This window comes from Podarcis melisellensis (genome assembly GCF_964234715.1).
Source record: "Podarcis melisellensis genome assembly, chromosome: W".
Lineage (NCBI taxonomy): Eukaryota > Metazoa > Chordata > Lepidosauria > Squamata > Lacertidae > Podarcis > Podarcis melisellensis.
Window position 1 is genome coordinate 20044532 of NC_138535.1, and position 19105 is coordinate 20063636.

Genomic DNA, 19105 nt, shown 5'->3' on the forward strand with positions numbered 1-19105 from the left:
TGGCAATGCTGGCTGGGGCTGAGGAATTTCAAGGAAGCTTTCGACTTGCCCCTACCTACACCTACCTACCCACTGAATGAAGGAGCAAGAAAGCAAAAACGAAGGAGCAAGAAAGCAGAAGGAGCAAGAAAGCAAAAGGCAAGTTCAGCATTCCAGAGTTTTCCAAATGCCATGGCATCTCAATGGGGCTCCCTTGCCAATTGATGGTAAAGCAAGCCATTGGACAGGCCATCATGCATGAGGACGGTTTTTCGAATGGATTTGAATCACACAGCTTTCATACAGATTTCATAAAGACCAAGCGGGCTTTCTCCCGGGCAGACACTTGTCTGACAATACGAGGAATATAATTAACATTTTAGAAAAATTACAAGTGAATATTAACACTAAAGCAGTTCTGATATTTGTGGATGCGGAGAAAGCCTTTGACAATATTTCTTGGAGTTTTATGAAGAAGAATTTACAGGGGATGGGGGTTGGTCAAGGTTTTGGAAATGGTATAGGTGCAATTTATTCAGAACAAAAGGCTAAATTAATTGTCAATAATGTAGTGATGGAAGAATTTAAGATAGAGAAAGGAACATGACAAGGTTGCCCAATCTCTCCTTTGCTTTTTATATCGGTCCTGGAGGTTCTTTTAAATATGATTAGAAGGGACCAATTAGTTAAAGGTATACAAGTAGGAGCTAAACAGTACAAATTGAAAGTATTTGCCGATGATCTGGTATTGACTTTACAGGAGCCAGAATTGGAAACAGAACTGTTAGATCCTAAAATTAAGAACTTGTCAAGAATGTATAACTTGCTGTTGAAATGGAACACTAAGGATGAAACGGTGAAATCAGCTATGATTAAATGGGCACAAGATGTTGGACATAACATTATGATGCCTGACTGGGAACAGTTATGGAACACAGGTATGAGGTTCACGGCATGTAATGCCTTAAGAGAGAATATAATGAAAATGATTTACAGGTGGTACATGACACCAGTCAAGCTTGCAAAAATATATCATTTGCCTGATAATAAATGTTGGAAATGCAAAGAGACTGAAGGTACATTCTTTCACCTTTGGTGGACATGCCCAAGGATTAAGACCTTCTGGGAGATGATCTATAATGAAATGAAAAAGGTATTTAAATATACCTTCCTGAAGAAACCAGAGGCCTTTCTCCTGGGCATGGTCGGCCAATTGGTGCCAAAGAAGGATAGAACTTTCTTTATGTATGCTACAACAGCAGCAAGAATACTTATTGCAAAGTATTGGAAGACACAAGATCTACCCACCCGGGAAAAATGGCAGATGAAGGTGATGAACTACATGGAACTGGCGGAAATGACTGGCAGAATCCGAGACCAGGGAGAAGAGTCGGTGGAAGAAGATTGGAAGAAATTTAAAATTTATTTACAGAAACATTGCAAAATTAAGGAATGTTAGAAGGATGTTGGAATGAAGTTATGTGGTTCTAGCAGATATGTTATAAAGGATCAAGTAAAAATAGATTGTCAAATGGTGAGAATGTTAAGTTACATTATATTAAGATAAATTAATAGGATAAAAGTAAAGATGGAAAGCATTTGCTGAACTAGCTAACTGAACTAGAATACAAAAAAGGGAGGCGTGAGGAGGTCAAAGAAACAAGTAAATGAAAGATAAGTTATGGAAGGTTTGATCTGTTTTTTAATTATTTTTATTTTTCTGTTTTTTATTCTTTTCCTGTTTTTCCTTTTTTAATTTTATATTTTATTATGTCTTGTTTTTGTAACCTTTGAAACTTCAATAAATATTACTTTTAAAAAAATAAATAAACAGTACCTTAATAGCAGCAAATCTAAAGAGAGCAACATAAACCGAGTGGCAGAGATGTATTAGATTAGATTATAGCAAATGTGGGCAACTTCTCCAGTGATCGGGGTGGGAGTTGCAGTTTGTTAAAGGCAGTAACACGAAAGCAGAGTGGCCATTTTGCATGGAGAAGGTTCCAGGCTCAGTCACCAGTGGGTGCAGATCGGGCTGGGCATGATCTCTGCCTGAAAGCTGCTGCCAGTCCATGTAGTCCGTCCTGAGCTTGATGGGTCAATGGTCTGCCTCAATATAAGGTCGCTTCCTATGTTCCTGTGTACTACAGCAGGGTTTGGAGGGCCACAAGCGCCCTGCCCATGAATTCAAGAACCAGGGGAAATTCTAAAAGTCTTTGCTGAAAGGACATCAAAGCAGGGGCCAGGTGAACCTCTTTGGGAGATTATTCTGAAAGGTCGGGTGCCATGACTGAAAAGGCCCTGCCATGCTTGAAAGAGCAGGAGTTCCCTGGGAAAGGGATTCTAGTCAGTGGAGAGGCAGTGCAAACATAAGTGGGCCTTCTTCTGGTACCCTTTTCCCAAACCTTGAAACACTTGAAAGGCCAAATGGGATGCTCTGAATTGGGCCTGGAAGCAGTTCAAGAGCCAGTCTAGTTCACAGAGCACTAGCCTAATATGATCATACTGCCCAATCCTAGTTATCAGTCTTACTACATATTGCAGGAAGTGGCAGCAGGCTGCCCCCCGACCCCCAACCCCGTGAGCTAGCCTGTAGCTGTGGTTGCTTTGCTTTTTTCCAGCATTGTCATCTGATCACTAAAAATGAGCTTCAGAGACTTCTGACCTACGACCAGGTGAGAGACATCTTTGTGTTATATGTGGTGGTTTAGGATATTGCCCTGTTTATTTCCTTTGTCTGGGATACCCCAGCCTAGGCTAGAGAAACCACTTTCAGGCAGTTAGGAGCAAAGTGTAGCTATAACATAGGATGACTGCGACTTCTACAAATGCTTTTTAAGGTTGCAGGTTTGTGCAACCTGAATTAGAAGCAAGTCCCAATTAAGTTGGAGGGTTGCCTTGGAATGAGTAGGACTGCTCTGCAGTTTCCCAGTTAGAGGGCTTTCCTAGCTCAGCACACGCTCCAGATGTTGTTGGACTCCCATTAGCCCCAGCATAGCTGCTGTCCAGCAATATCTAAAGGTCTAAGGTTTCCTGCTCTAGGTTTTGCATCTGTCTGGAAAATCTGCGTTGCTCACACGTTCTTATCAGCAGATACTTCCATTAAGTCCAATTAAATTGCTGATGCTTTTTGTTTTCCATTTTTCTCTCCAAGGTTTGTGTGTTCATCATGTTGACGACCTTTCTCCCACTTGGCATAAGGATCATTGGTATTTTGTGTTGAAACAGAGGCCTGATTGTTGCACCTTACGGTGGATTTAAACTCTGTGAGTGTAGTCGTGCCTTAGCCCTTTTAGAAGGATGCTGCAAGGAAGGCAAGGGGGGGGCAGCCTCAGACTTCCAACATATGCAAAACCATCATAAAACATTAAAAACTTCCCTAAAGGCTGTATAGTTACTTATCTCCTTGACATCTGACGGGAGGGTGTCCCACAGGGCAGGTGCCACTACTCAGAAGGCCCTCTGCCTGGTTCCCTGTAATTTCGCTTCTCACAGTGAGGAAAGGGCCAGAAGGCCCTCGGTGCTGGACCCTGATGCCTGGGCTGAACAATGGGAATGGAGACACTCTTTCAGGGCTGAGGCCATTTAGGGCTTTAAAGGATGCAAAAGGATGGTTTTGCAGTTGCTCATAGTGTCGGGGTGTATTCTGGTGGTTGTTAACAGTTCATATAGGTTATTGGTACATATAACATTGCATATTGTAGGTATGGCTAACCTGTGGTCTGCCAGATTGAGGCATCTAATCATAAGCCTGCATTTTTATCAAAGCTTATATGTTTGATCAGGGCTTGTATTTTAAAATGAGCTTAAAGATTTTCAAATGTTTCATGCCAGGCAGAAAGAACCTTGGCAAAATGTCTTTCCTCCTGAACAAGGGGCCCCTTGATTTATAGCAGAAAACAATTCTCAAAGTCGTAAAAAAGGGAATTACAGGCTGAGAGCGAGGACACTGACCCTACATATTACAGAAGATAAAAAAGGCAGAGATAAACAAAATTAAGAGTGGATAAATAGTAAAATAACACCATGTGCCTCCCATTAAAACTTGAGCCATATTTTCCTAAGGTTTAAGGTATACTGAGAGAGTTAAAGGGCAATAAATGTTGGGAAGAGCTAATGGGAAAAGCAGCTGGCTGGAAGAGGAGTAAACAGAAGAAGAGGCTTTTTTCCCCCCTCTTTTATTTTGAGGCTGTAAACTGTTCCTTTTTACTTTGAGAAGCTTTATTCTTTTAAAAGGCTACCTATGATAATGTATGAAATATATTAGCTTAAATGTAATTATGCAAAGGATTTAAGAAATGCTAGATTCTTATTTCATATAGTTGTAAGAGTTGTAACTATCCTGAAATTAAGTCAGCCACCAGCCCAGCCCCCCTGCCAGACAGGAGACGCCATCGAGCACTCCTGATATATGGTTGTCAGGCCTTTTGTTTAGAAACCTCCAAATGAAGGAGATCTTTCAATGTTGATGTGAACTCAAGATCCTTGAAGATAAAAATTTAAGATTAACCATCTGTTTTGGAAGGCAATAGGGCAAGGAGGACAAGAGGTGAGCTGGTAATTAAGATTCCTTGTTGAGACACATGTAAGATATATTACTACTTATTTTATATAGCTCTTTGTGTCCCATAAAAGGCAATAGGAAATGGGTGCATCTTTTGTGATTGGTTCTAGCAAACAGCCAATAGGAATTTCAACCAGGCTGATTGGACAGAGGCAGCCACAGGAGGAGCAAGGGGGCTGGATTAAGGAAATATAAGTGCTGGCCAGAATGGCAGGAGGCCAGGCCAGAGCTTGGTAACCATATACCACTGTGCCTCTCATTTATTTGTCTGACAAATAAATTATTATTTTAATTTCTCTATTGCTGCGTTGAATATTTCATTCCAGCTAAGCGTTAACCACAAGCAGGGTGCTACAAGATGTTACTGAGCTGTAGTTCCTGTTGGCTCCAGCCATCATGGCCAGTAATCAGGGATGATGGGAACTGGAGTTCTGCAGCATTGTGAGGGCCACGGGTCTGCTACTCCTGAGTTAGAGGATTTTCCTGTCGTGTGATGCAGCAAAGTAATTTAAGATGACATGGGGCAAAAATGCACAAGCATCCTGTACCTTTAAGAATTGGGTATAAGATAGGATTTCAGCAGGTATACCCCTTTTTTGCACTTGGCTAACCTACTAGTAGGGACGCGGGTGGCGCTGTGGGTTAAACCACAGAGCCTAGGGCTTGCCGATCAGAAGGTCGGCGGTTCGAATCCCCGCGATGGGGTGAGCTTCCCTTGCTCGGTCCCTGCTCCTGCCAACCTAGCAGTTCGAAAGCACGTCTAAGTGCAAGTAGATAAATAGGTACCTTCCGGCGGGAAGGTAAACGCCATTTCTGTGTGCTGCTCTGGTTCACCAGAAGCGGCTTAGTCATGCTGGCCACATGACCCAGAAGCTGTACGCTGGCTCCCTTGGCCAATAAAGCGAGATGAGCGCCGCAACCCCAGAGTCAGCCACGACTGGACCTAATGGTCAGGGGTCCCTTTACCTTTACCTTTAACCTACTAGTACTTCACCTTGGTCTTCCAGCACAACAGTGGCTGTTAATAGACTCCATTGTCAGGCAACAGGGGGTCTTTTGCTTCTCTGCTGATAAGCGATTTCTTTTTGGCTTTAGCTAAACATTCAGCGTACCCAAAAGACAGCTTTTGCTGATTTCACAGAGGGAGAGATCAAGTTCATCCCGACGTACAAATTTGACTCTAAAACAGATCCTGCTTGATAGTTGAGCCTTTGTAAGTAAGTCCTCTCAATCATTCTTCTGCAAGGCTTGTTTGTTTTTCCTAGTCTGCTGAGATGCTAGTAGTGTCCTGCCTTTCCATCCTCCTGAGCAGGCTAGTAAAAAATATATTTTAAACATGGCTTTCTGCTAAGCAAGCTGGTGGAGGAGGGCTAGAGTTGAGGGCTGGATGGACTTCCTTTCCTCTGCAGCCAGAATGGACACCAAGCCACAGAGGAAGAGAGAGATCCAGCTCTCCTTCACCTGCTCACTTTGCTTGCATGGAATTCCGGGTTGCCAAAGGCTGCTAGGCGAGTTGTGAAATGCAAGGCTGTGATATGTTGCCTTCCTCAAGCCATCCCTGCTCTGGAAATGTTTTGGCTCCTTTCCCCCACATTTGTCCTGATAACCAGCATCCTCTGTTTCATGGCGTGTATAAGCGGTGTTGCAGTTCCTTGAAAGGTGCAGCAGGCTGAATGAGAATCCTCTTTGTGTCAAGGAAGTCTGGGAATGAGACTTGGTGCTCTCTCAAGATGAGTCTGCCAGGGCATAAGAGCATGAGAGCAGCCCTGCTGGATCAGGCCATTGGTTCATCTGGCCCAGCATCCTGTTCTCACATTGGCCAATGAGATGCCTCTCGGGGAGCCCACAAACAGGACCTGGGTGCAACAGCACGCTCCCCTCCTCCAAGCCATACTGCTTCTCTTGGTGGAGTATGTTCTCTGGCCATTATGGCTAGTAGCCATTGAGCCTCACCATCCAGGATGTGGCATATTCATGTGGTTCTTGACAACTGCCAGAAGCCACCTAGGCCTGCTAGTTTCATTGCTCTTGCTGTGGTAATGGGGAAATCAAAAGGACAGGCGGAACATGTAGTGACGAAGCCGGAAAACGGCAGGCTCCTTTGGGCAGCATTTCAGGTGCCAGAAAGGATCTTTTGGATCACTGAAAAAATAGTGTCTGAACAAGAATAACGGGGCCCCTTGCTTTGGGGAAGGATCATCATTTGGTGGTGTGCCATATGCTTTGTATGCAGAGTCTCAAGTTGAAAGGCACCTCCACCTGAAAAAGGATTGGGCCACAGAGAGCTGCTGCCAGCCAGAGGAGACTTAATTAATGAATTGTGGGGTTGGAAGGGATCACGAGGGTCATCTCGTCCAACCCCCTGCAATGTAGGAATCCAAACTGGGGGAGGTCAGAAATTCATTCTGACCTGGTAGAAGGCAGCTTTTGATTTCCTGACAACTCTCTCCATGAGGCAAAATGCCTGCACACCTGCAAGGTCCGCCCCTTCAGAAGTTGGACTCCCAAGCCCCATCATCTCCAGCTCTTGACCGTGGTCAAGATCACAGGCCATGTGTGGAGCCAAAGTTTGACTGTGTGAGCCTTGTGTGTTGCCTCAGCCAGTCCAACTGTCTCCTTGCAGTGGGAAGTGCCGTGTGCCAGCATGGTGTGAGCCAATCCTCTGGAGAGGAGGCAGCGTGAATCAGCTCAGCTACCGAAGCCACATGGAATTGAAAAGGAGCGACCACAAGCCCGCCAGCTCCCTCTTCCTCACAGGGGTAACATCTGCCCTGGCCAGGGCTGTCGTCTATTCAGGGTTTTTAGTTGCCTGCTATGTGGCACCTCCTCGAATCTGGGCAGGCCCTGACCAACAACCAGGCCCCTTTCCACAGAGCTCCTCCTTGGCCAATGACTTCCGGTGCAAGGAGTGGGCAGGTTTTGGCTCTGTTAAATCCCTAGGCTTCCATTCTCCACTGTTCTGAGTACACGCTGCTCCTGCAGGCATGGCAGACCACATGGGCTGAACTGTATACCTTAACCGTTGGCTCCATTCATGCAATGGAGCTTCTGTGGTACTTGGCTTGGAGCATTTGGCTTCAGCCCATTGGCTCTGGAAGTCACAGCCTCTGCCATCCTGGGGAAGCTCTCAGAGTTACAGTACTTGCCTCTTTCAGGGCTGGGAACAGGGGGTGCATCAGGCCTTTCTGCTCTTAACTCATACCCCCCTTTCAGTCCATAGCTCCAACAAATGTGCTCTGCCCCCCCCCCCCCCGATAGGTGAAGGTTGTGGATGACGGACGGTACCGGAAAGTGTTTGAGGATATTGTTCAGTTGATGGATAGGATGGAGAACGAATTCCTTCCCTCCCTGGAGGGAGGTAAAGACGTATAGGATCCTCTCCAACCCCTTAAAGAGGGTTTGCTGCAAAAAGACCAGGGGGGAAAGAAGCCCTTGGCCCATCTAGCTTAGTCTTGAGCGGTTCCCCAGAATTTCCGGGGGATCTCTCCCAGCCCTACCTGGAGAGGCTGGGGATAGAACCTGGGACCTTTGCATGCAAGGCAGATGCCCTTCCACTGAATGGCAGCCTCTTCCTCGCAGGCAAAGACTCCAGGGGTAGCCAGCGTGGTGCCCTCCAGATGCTGGACTACAACTCCCATCATCCCCAGCCAACATGGCCAGTGGCAAGTGCAGCAATATCTGGAGAGCCCCACGTGGACCTGTTGCATGTGCAGTCCCCTAAATGAGAGGCCGGGGCCAAGGACAAACTTCCCCCTGGAGCACGTTTCCTTGCCTCTGCTGAAGGCAAGCACTCTCTTTCCTCCCCCCCCCCTTTTGCTCTGCAGTTTCCGTTTGAGAATGTGAAGTTCCGGCAGCTGCAGAAGGAGAAGTTCCAGATCACAAACAACGGGCAGGTCACCCTCCACTTCTCCTTTATCCCCAAGCTCAGTGACAGCCAGTATTGGAAGCCATGGCTTCGCGCTGAGCCCTGCGAGGGATACTTGGAGCCCAGCGCGTCTCTCTCTGGAATCAGAGAACTGTAGAGTTGGAAAGGGACCCCAAGGCTCATCTAGGGAAGGCCTTCCTTTTCTCCTCCTCTTCCCAACCCTCCTCCCTCAAACCTTGGGAGTTTGGTAGAGCAGGGGAGGCTTAACATTTGTGGGCTGCATTGTAAAAGTTTGTGTGACCAGCTTTAAACAAACACACACACACAAATGAATTGAAGCCAAACAATGCTGGAGGGTCCCCAAACACCTTTTGGCATCGCAGGGAACCAGTGAGAGCAGTCCGTCCAAAAATTACTTTTTTAAAAAAAAATAGTATTTTTATGTTGTGGAGGCACAAAAATATCTTGGGGATCATATAGAACTAGCCAAACTTTTAAAAACTCAATGAAATGTAAACTAAAAAAGAAAGTTACATTGGGGGTGCAAAAATCCTTTCCCTTTTTATATTCTTTTGTTAGGATCACTTTCTCTCACCCCCCCCCCCCCCAGTATCCTGTCACCATCTTCTGTGCAGCTGCTGCTTTGGAGGACCAGAGAGGAAAGTGGGGTGGGAACTGAGTCGCTTCTTCTCCTAATTCTTGTTGTTAAGGTTTCCCCCATACACCTGTGAGAACAGGATGCTGTACTAGATGGGCCATTGGCCTGATCCAGCAGGCTTGCATTGTGTCCTTCTGTTCAATTCTTCACTGTCTTCACTTTTAATTTACAGACAAGCCAACTTGGCTGTGCCAAAGAGTGTATCTACCTGACCTCCTCCCGTTTTAGGTGAGACGGTGGACATTTCCCTGGATGTGTACGTCAGCAAAGAAGATCAGACTGAGGCTATCTTTGTCCTTCACCTTGACCCTGGCAAGGACTATTTCCTCACCATCAGTGGGAGCTACCTACCAAGCTGCTTCGGGACCTCCTTGGAAGCCTTGTGCTGGATGAGGCAGCCGCTTGGCGACGTTCCCGTCACCAGACTTATTGACCTGGTAGGGAAAGGGGTTGATTTACCTGGCAGGTTCATGTGCTGGATGTCTACCCTTCCCACTCTGCTTGCCTGCTTGAAAAACAGCTGCTCTTCCACTCAGCAATGTGGGGGCTGGGGGTCCTCCGCTGCATTCAGCTTCTGTAGCTGTGCATCCGCTTCCTGTGTGCTGTTCATGCCCTTTGTTTGCCTTGACTGAGTCATCCCAGGTTCTGGTCCTCCCACCTGCCCTTTCGCAGGGCCACTGAACCGTGTGCATTTCCCTGCCATCTGCCCAGATACTGTTCAGCCAACGGGCTGTTTCTTTCTCTTCTCAGGGCCTGTGCCATTAACACCCTTGGTTGTCTTTTGCTCTTGCCTTCCTCCTCTGATCTCAGGGAGAAGACAGCTTCCTAGAAAAGGTAACGGTTGGTTTGCTATCCTCTAGATGTTCTTGTAGCAGGCTCAAATCAGGTTTACACGGGGGTTGCGTTCCGAGGTACCGTGCATTTAAATGAAATTGCGTATATTGGGGACAGCATTGGAAAAGCCTGCAAACACCCTCTAAACTTCCGGAAGCCCTTTTGAAAGGCCTTTTGAAAACCAGCAGCCTCCCTGCAAAACTCCTTGCTCCAACTCTCCACAGGCCTGAAAGGTCGGTGCCAAAGCTCCTGGGAGGGAGTCGAGATGCTGTTTCCATGCCACTTTGCCGCTTTTGTGCTCTTGGGGGGGGGCATTTTTGCCACTTCAAGTGCCCCTTCCAGCTTTGCGGCAGTGTGCATGTGCCTCGAAGGCACGTAAATGGAGTTGCCCTTGTCAACGATCAGCAGCTGCTCCATGCAGTGGCAGCTGGTCCCTTAGGGCAAACCAGGCACTACCCCACCAACCGGACTTTCCTCTCAGGCAACCCGCACCTGCCTGCCTTCTGACTCAAATCCAGTCCAGGTGGTGGCTCTAGCTCTCTGCGTTTTTCTCTTCCCTAGCCTCAACGTGGCCCTTGTAGAACTCGGCAGAGGAGAACGGAGACGAAACCAGAATTTGCCATCGCTGCTTGACTCTGGGTCCGCTTGCGATTGGCAGCACGGGAGGCAGAAAGCCCAGTCTCATGATGCAGGCGCCAGCCCCCTCTGGCCCCAAGAGCCAGTTTTCTCCTTGTCTCTGTGCTCAGCAACTGCTGCACAGGCTATGCCACTCTGGCTGACTCTTACCACCTGAGCACTGGCATTTGGGAAGCGGTAGTGGCTGCTTTGGGGTGGCTCAGGGAAATGTCACTCCTCTCAAAATCAGATCGACTTGGGTGTATTATCATAGCCACAAGGAGACCGTGGTGACTGTCAATTTGGACAGCTGTAGACATTTAGAATCATGGAGGATATGTTGATCAGTGGCTACCGGTCAGGGCTATTTCTTGCCACTATTATCACAAACCACATGCTTTTGATTACCAGTTTCTGGGGAACATGATGGACAGAGTGCTCTTGTCCCCGTGTCCCTATGGACTCCCAAGGGCATGTGGTTGGCCATTGTGGGAACAAAATGCTGATCTAACCCAGCAAGGCTCCGGTGTTCTTTAGCATGCACCAGCTACTCTTGCACTAAGACTCTGATACAGCATGTGTCATTCCCCACACTAATACTCTCTCTCTCTCTCTAGACAGGGGCGGGGAGTATTGGCGGTGGGGGGGGAGGGGAGGGGGGATGAACTGGGTCCTAATCAACAGCTGCCCTGGGGATGAGGGGATCAAATTCTCCATCCTTGCCAACTCCTTTTAGTGATGGGCTGCTTGCCACTGCTGTGCTCCTAAAGCTCTCTTGCTCCCCCCCTCCTCTGTTTCTCTTTCTCTTGAATGTGGTAGCTTGAGATAGAACTAACCACCCTAAACATTTCTGGAGAGGAAGCAGGGAAGGAGGCAGGAGGCATGGTTCACCAGCTGCTGTGTGCTGCATTGCCCAGACAAAGTCGTGGGCTGGGGCTCCAGCTGTTGCTCAGTTTCTACCACTGCCTCTGCAACGTGTTCTAGACAAGGGGTGGTGAACATGTGACCCCATCATCTCATCGTGCTGGCTGGGGCTGCAGCCCATCAACCTATGAAAGCCCATCCATTTTCTGTTGCTGTTTTTGTTACTTATTTCCTGCCCTTCACCCTAAGGTCCCAGGGCAGGTTCCAGCAATTTAAATAAAATGTTAGCCAAACTTCATGTCCACAGCTGCATATTCAGTAAGCTTTGGGGTGAACTGCACATCCAGAGTGGGAGGCTTGAAGTCTAGATAGTGAGATTGGTTTCATAATTTCTGACCTGGCAATATATTGCGAATCATGATGTGTGTGTGTACTATGCAAAAAACACCATGTGGGGGGAAACTGTGAAGCCAGCCAATGCCTCTACATAGCTCCATCTTATTTCAGACATCATGATATATTGGTGTATTGCAATGTTTAGCTAGTGATATATCACCGTGTTGAAAGCCAGCTATCACCCAGCCCTAGTTGTGGCCTCAGAGGGCAAGACTTGTTGTAGTAAAGTTAGTATTATTTAGAAAACCAATCTTTGGTCAAGTAAAGGGAGTGAAGCCTTATGGGAGCTCCATCAGCCACAAGGACCCTGGGAAAGAAGTTGTGTCTCTTTAAACCCTAGACTAGCTGGCTCCTCAGCTGAAAGTTTTATTAGAACCAAGGATGCCTTGATTTAAATGAAAGACCTAACACCTGAGTCTGATGGTGTAAACATTCCCCCCCCCCCTAGTGATGCTATCTGTCCTTGAATTGCTTGGGAATGTGTCTCTGGTTAATTTCCACGGAAGGGAGGAACCCTTTGATTTAAAGTTTGAAATTCTAAATTGGCCCAGCTGTCAAGGGGTAAATTGATTGACTAGCAAGCCGGTCATTGGTGTATTTGAAAATAATTTGAGTCTTATGATTGGCTTGAAAGTTACGACGCTAAGTCCGAATTGTGAATAAAAGATCAGGGAATTGTTTTGCTTTTGCGCTCTTCGCCATTGCTCTGCAAAGCGTAAAGATGCCCGGCTGTATTGTTCCATCCTAATAGCCGTCGTTGTACCTTTTGAAATGGAGATCTTCAAAAGCCTTCAACTCACAAATTCCTAAAGGACCTCAACTATTCTATCTTGTGTTAGAGCTTGTGAGTATGCAGAGTTAGCTATACTATGTACCTTTGTTATTTTGTTATCTGTAACGTCCAAAAGATGTGCCTGCTATTCTAGCATGTTTCTTATGTTATTTTAAAATAAACCTTTTAAGAATGAAACTGTTTTAGTTGTGTGCCTTCCCGGGGGAATAGCTAAGTCCTAGTCTTACGCTTGGTTACGCTCTACCGTAGAACTTCTGCCTGCAAGTCTGTGGATGCAACTTGTAGAGTAGGGGGGGCAGCCAGGATAACAGGTCATAGCCTGCTCCCTGGGTTATGATTTTGGGGCCCCTGGAACATAGGGAGTGGTGGCAGCCCTACCGGGTCTTGTTGGTTCTGTTTTGCAAAAAGTAATACGCCTCCCTACCTTGCCCTGGGCGTCCTAGTCTGGCCGGAGAGCAGAGACAGGAGAAGGGAGGGGCAAGTGGTTGGGGGCGAGCATTACTACACTTGTCCACCCAGCTGGAGCAAGGAAAGAATGCATACAGGCCCACATTCTGTCAGGCTCTCATGCCAGTCCCGCTTGTCATTGGACCTCCAGGAGAAGCAGTTTCTGGATATAGTACCCCAGGATGGTGATGACTCCACTGAGCGGCCAAGGAGACCTGGCTTTTGGTGGACCACCTCTTCAAGAATGCCTGCCACCAGGTGAGCTGAGGGGGACGGTACAATTGAAAGGATGGGTGTGGGCTGGAATCCAGTACCAGTTTTGGGGTATGCAGGTTCCAAACGTCCCAATTGATTTATATCTTAGCTACCGACTCGCTCTTACAAACTCCTGCTGTGAGAATAGTGGCACCTTGGTGGAGCAGCAGCAGGTGGGACATCCAGCATACGGTCTTCCTTAGAGCGGCTCAGAAGAACCCAAGTGTTCACAACCATTGTCTGTCTCTCCCTAGCAAAGCGGCTCTCTGAGACTCGCCACTAGAAGAAGCGGGGAATGATTTCACTCTCCCATTGCCCCAAATCAGGAGAAGGGTAGTAGGAATGCTACTGTGGAAAGCAGGCGGGATACAATTCTCAGCCCTTGTGCCAGCTCTCTTGGTGAGGGGCTTCTCTCCATTGTGGCATTCCTCGACCTCACATTATGCACCCCAGGGCTGGATTGTTCTTCGTGCTATCCAGGATGTACCTCATCCCTTCCTAACGCATGGGTGATACTCTGCTTCAGGAGGACCTCTTCCAGACCCCGGGAACACAGGACGAGCTGCAGGAGATAACTGAGTGCCTGGACACCAGCATTCCCGAGACGATCCGTATCCTCTTTGTGGGACATTGTTGGGGAGCAGGGCTGCTTGGTGGTTTTCTTTCGCTCTTGGCTGGAGTGGACCTCACTTTTATATACCTGGTGGTTTAGGTTCCTAGGCCACCCCATCCTTAAGGCTCTGGGACACAGCACAATGAAATATGCCCACAGTCAAGTCCAGTCATGCATCCAAACAGCTTCACAGCTTTAACCCCCATTTGAAAACATCAGCCTGGCTAGATAGAGCAGAGGTGGGGAACCTTGACAGGTCCGCAGGCCCCACATCTAGCATCATACGTGGTGTCAGGTGTGGAGACAGGTAAAGACATGGCTGCAAAGGAGCTTCAAGGGTGCGTTCAATTGTTCTTTGGCAAGCAGGGTTTCTTGACCGCACTTTTGGAGTTGACCACTAGTATTTGCTGTTTGGATTGAAACCATGCCTGCAGAAGGACATTTCCTCGGCAGATCAGCTTTGCAGGCAGCTTCGTCAAGAGGGGAGGTGTGGGATAATTACAGTGGGGTGGCTCAGTTGGTAGAGCGTGACACTCTTAATCTTAGGGCTGCGGGTTCAAAATGTGGGGTAATAAGCAAAGGATTTTAGGTATACTAAAAACAACAAGACCGCCCATAAAATGTATGCTATTGCCATGCCAAAATGAGGGAAAATTATTTGGAGGGAGGTAAGGGATGGGGCCATGGACCCCTGATTGGGAATAAGGGAACTAGATGGTCCTCGGTGTCCCTTCCAACTCCACAATTCTATGATCCTGTGTCTTAAACACAAATCTTGAGGAATAGTGTGTGTGTGTTTCTGTTTGAACTTCCCCAGCCTTTGCTTTATTCTGATTTGCGCTTGCGTCCCTACTCCCCATGTGTAGAATTGCTATACCTTTGGATTTTCCTGGACATTCAAGCGTTTCCCGCATGGACACTTGTTTCCAACGGCCAAATCCCGGGAGGATGGCAATCCTACCCACTTGTGCCCGATTGCCTGGCATACATTACAAGCATCTAGTCACATCCCGGGGCTAGCCGACCTGACGGGAAGAGTCCGCGAGCAGAAGGAGGAGGAGTACCAGGAAGAATGGACAAAATTCAAAGATTATTTAGCTAAATATGTCAAGATAACCTAATTGGAAAAGCTTGCAAATACAAGATAGGCTTAGGATTTAAATATGTAAGGATAGGAATTAAGATGTTTCAAGCTAGATTAGAAAGAATGAAAGATGTGAAGTGATCAAGTTAATTTTTTTTTTGAGAAGATTGATTTAACAATGTTATCAAGATTGGTTTAATTACAATTAGGATGTATGTTTCTTTGTTTGTCTTAATTTTTTGGGGGGAAATTAATAAAAAAATTGGAAATTAATAAAAAAAATGGAAAAAAACACACCATAGATTATCCAGAATCCCAAGCAGCGACACTGTGAAACTTTCATAGGAATAAAAGGTAGGGGAAAGGAGGCACAATGTCAAGCAGGCAACAGAATAAACCCGAGCACTGTGGGTCTAAAACCGGCCCCTGAATCTCTTGCTCCCCACTCTGCCCTTCTAACAAGAACATTTTTTTGCTTGCTGGATGGCTGTGTGCAATGAGAGCTCAGTCACTGAGGAAGGGTGCTGGCCCAGTGGGAGAAGTATGTGCTTGGCATGCAGGCGATCCAAAAATCCATTCAAGAGCAAAATTCCAGTTCTCGTGTTTTCTGTATACATGGCTAATTTAAAGGGGAATAGCATGGTGCCTTCCACAGAGTCAGACCATTGAGCCGCCTAACTCCTTAAGGGAGGACCAGAGCTCGCTGGTGATGCAGGTCCCAGAACAGTCTCCAGCCTCTCCAGGTGAAACTGAAAACATCACCTGCCTGGAACCTTGTAGAGCCACTGCCAATCAGTACAGACAGTGCTGAGTTAGGTAGCTATGATCCATCCACCATCACCCTTTGCCCGAAGCAAAGGCACATCGCTGGTCCAAATCTTTGAAAGACTTTCCCTGCTCACCAAGCCACCTGCCCTCCTTTATGCATTGCCGATGACGTATCAAAGGGATCCTCACTCCAAGTCTCATCAAGGCAGACAGCTTGATGAAATCTTGGTGCCCTTTCTTACAAAATGCTAACAGGGACAATGGCACCAGTTGCCCTCTGGACTCACAGGGTGCAGCTTACTTTGGAGCCATCCATTGTACACATCTGGAATGGCCCTTGAGAAAGGATGGTCTGCCTATAGTCAGCAGCTTACCACCTTGTTGTTTGTTAAAAACTTGAATAAAAAGCATGCTTAAAATAAAACAGGAAAGATGAAATTTTGCTGGCTTCTTGAGAAAAGAATAATGCCTCATTATTTGTATCTGCTTTTAAATGTTGTTTCTCTTCTCTTTGTAATGAGTTTTACTGGGTCTGTGGTTATTTTAAGTTGCTTACCTTCACTAAAATATATAAATCTACTTGACTGGAAACTTTTATTATCCAAATTCAAACCCACTTTGGATAGCAAAATTCCTGGAGTGGGGAGGAGGGTTCAATGTTCTAATAGATTAGATATGGACAGTCCTTCAGTACAGCAAAACTTGACACTTTGAAACCTTTGAGTCCTTTCCAAAAGGACTTCACCCACTATTTAGGGGGGAAGTATGTCAGAACTGACCTTCTGCAGTACTGATTCCACATTCTTGGACTCCTAATCTTACACGTAAATTAGAACTGGAACCATCTCAGGCCCTATGGCTCTTGAAATGACCATGACCTATTGAGCAAAACCACAGAATCCACCTCTCTGGTGACTAAACCCCACTTGCTTTTACAAAATAAATTAACAACAGAGGAAAATCGTGGAAGAAATAAAATGGCTTTTGAAATTAACAAAGGCGATTCCTTTTATCCACATGTATTACGGGACATGTTCAAAGCGCCCCTCAGGAGAAATTCTGTAAGCAAAGGTAGCAGATACACAAGGACACATTGCTAAAAGAAACAAAGGGATTTGGAGGGACCATGAGTGAACAGGTAGTACCAGAATGTACAGAATTGTACCTAGAAAAAGGTTACAACTGGATTACCTTTTTGTAAACAAAAGCAACAACAACCCCCAAAATAAAACTCGGAAGCAGCAGGACTCCTTAGGAACTCTTCAAAACACAAAACTGCATATCCCTACCTAGTCACCAATTGTGAGGGGAAACGTAAACCAGCATCTTACACTGCTTTAAATGATAGCCAGATTCTGCAGTTTTTTACCACACCAGAAGTAAAAGCACGGGGCATTAATAAGTTTTTGAAAAATCATGCACTTCATTTGTAGGCAAGGGAAAGCTTTCTGAAATGTGCAAAATCTTACTAAGACACACAATCTGTTGAAATGACCAAGCAGCGGACGAGATTCGGGGACAGTGGTGTGCCGCCTGGGGAAATGTTCCTTTCCATTCACCTTAAGCAAAGATGTGGTGACCTTGTGCATCCATAAATAACTTTCAGAAATGTATTCCATTACTTCCCAAAGCTTCTCAATGGGCTACCAAATGGCATTTCTTTCTATTTTGGATGAAACTGGGGAAGCAGCTTTAGAAGAAGGGGTTGCTAACATTCACTGGCCTGGAAAATACCTGATGCCAATATGATTGCAAATTGTGGGTGGTGCATTGATGGAGAAACTAAGGCAACAAATGGGGACATGACGCCACCTGTGTTCTAAAGATACATTTCATGTAAAGATTATGATGGGCTTCTTCAAATGCCCATAGCCTCTTACAAGCAGAGGTTTTAGATCAATTTTCTGTAAACCTCTGTCATAAATAGTTGTCACTGGAAATACGACCAAAACAATGCAATGCTGGACTCATCCCTCCCGTCAGCGTGCCTGGAAAGCACGGGTCCCAGTAGGTTCCACCTTACTTTGCTCCTTTCTCTGTGAAAGCCTGCTCTTTAGCTTTCATATCGGAGCAAACCTCAACCCACCCCCTCCCAAAGAAACCTTTTTTATGAGCCCCCCTACTCTGCGTGTGCTTTCTTTGGCTCCTGTCTCAATGTGCAGAAATTGAGCACATGAATTTTCCAGCATCGAGAGTTTTCCCCAAGACAGTGTCGAGATCAGGTGTGTTTGTATGGCTCCTCACTTGCAATTCTTGGGGCTTTGGCTAAGAGGAGTGCATGCACTTTCAGCAAGACATAGCTAGCTAGCTAGCTAGCTAGACAGTTTACCTCCCTTTGCTACAGTTTAAATTTCTGCATGCCATCTGCTGTTGTGGAACAAGTCATCCCCATGATCCCTCTAGCCCAGTGTTCTCTAGGGCGGCCCACAGACGCTCAAAAGAAATGTAGTCCAAAGAAATGTATGCTCTAGAAGGTCACAGGCTCCCCCATCTTTGGGGTAGAGGTTTCACGTCTGAGACTAGATCTGCAGGACTCATAAACATTTCACTCTGTAGAGATGAGTAGTCGGCACCGTCCGAGTATAGGAGGAGGGGGGTGGGGGTGGAATACAGGGCTGAGAAATAGAAGGATGCGTTCAATCTCCTACACGAAGCCAGAGCCAATTATGAAGATTGACCAGTTGCCTATAGATCAAATGCATGGATCATGCAGCTGCAAAGAGGTCTACCCAGCCGCTCCCACAGGCAACATGGAATTCTTCTGTGCAATTTACTGTGTTGTTGTTGTTAAAGATGTAAGACAAGCCTATATTGCACTTCATTAAAAATGCCAGGTCACTTCACAACAATCTACTGATGGACTCAGTAGAATCAGCAATCAGTACTGGGGCAGGGGCCTTGGCTGGCACCCTGAAATGCACGGCCCCTGCGCCAGTCCTGAGGAGGCTCAAGGCCAGGGGTCAGCAACCTTTTTCAGCCGTGGGCTGGTCCACCGTCCCTCACAGCATGTGGGGGGCCGGACTATATTTTGGAGAGAGAAAATGAACAAATTCCTATGCCCCACCAAGAACCCAGAGATGCATTTTAAATGAAAGGACACATTCTGCTCATGGAAAAACACATTGATTCCCGGACTGTCCGTGGGCCGGACTGAGAAGACGATTGGGCCACATCATGCCCCCGGGCCTTCGGTTGCCTACCCCTGCTCAAGGCAATCACTTCCTGCACTTCACGTTAATGCAGAAGACGGCCCAGTTGTGCTCAGATGCTCAAAATTCCCTTTTCACCTTTGAATCTTTGGAGGGTCTGTTTCAGTTGGCATCGGGACAGCTCACCTAGCAGTGCAGCTGCCTTTATTGCAGAGGCAGGA

At 46.6% G+C, this 19105-nt stretch overlaps 2 protein-coding genes across 2 annotated transcripts in view; one reads left to right on the forward strand and one right to left on the reverse strand.

Moving 5' to 3' along the window:
• The window catches only part of LOC309361272 (inositol polyphosphate 5-phosphatase OCRL-like), a gene marked incomplete at both ends in the record, with an annotated part of 518559 nt that overhangs the window by 283279 nt on the left and 216175 nt on the right, over nucleotides 1-19105 (reverse strand).
• On the forward strand, nucleotides 8076-13881 carry LOC309361230 (inositol polyphosphate 5-phosphatase OCRL-like; the record flags this gene model as incomplete). The annotated part of the gene is made up of 5 exons (XM_081896155.1): nucleotides 8076-8082; nucleotides 9295-9503; nucleotides 9877-9900; nucleotides 13167-13273; nucleotides 13797-13881. The coding sequence occupies 5 exons, from the start codon at nucleotides 8076-8078 to the stop codon at nucleotides 13843-13845; spliced, it is 396 nt and encodes a 131-aa protein (XP_081752281.1). The 3' UTR covers nucleotides 13846-13881.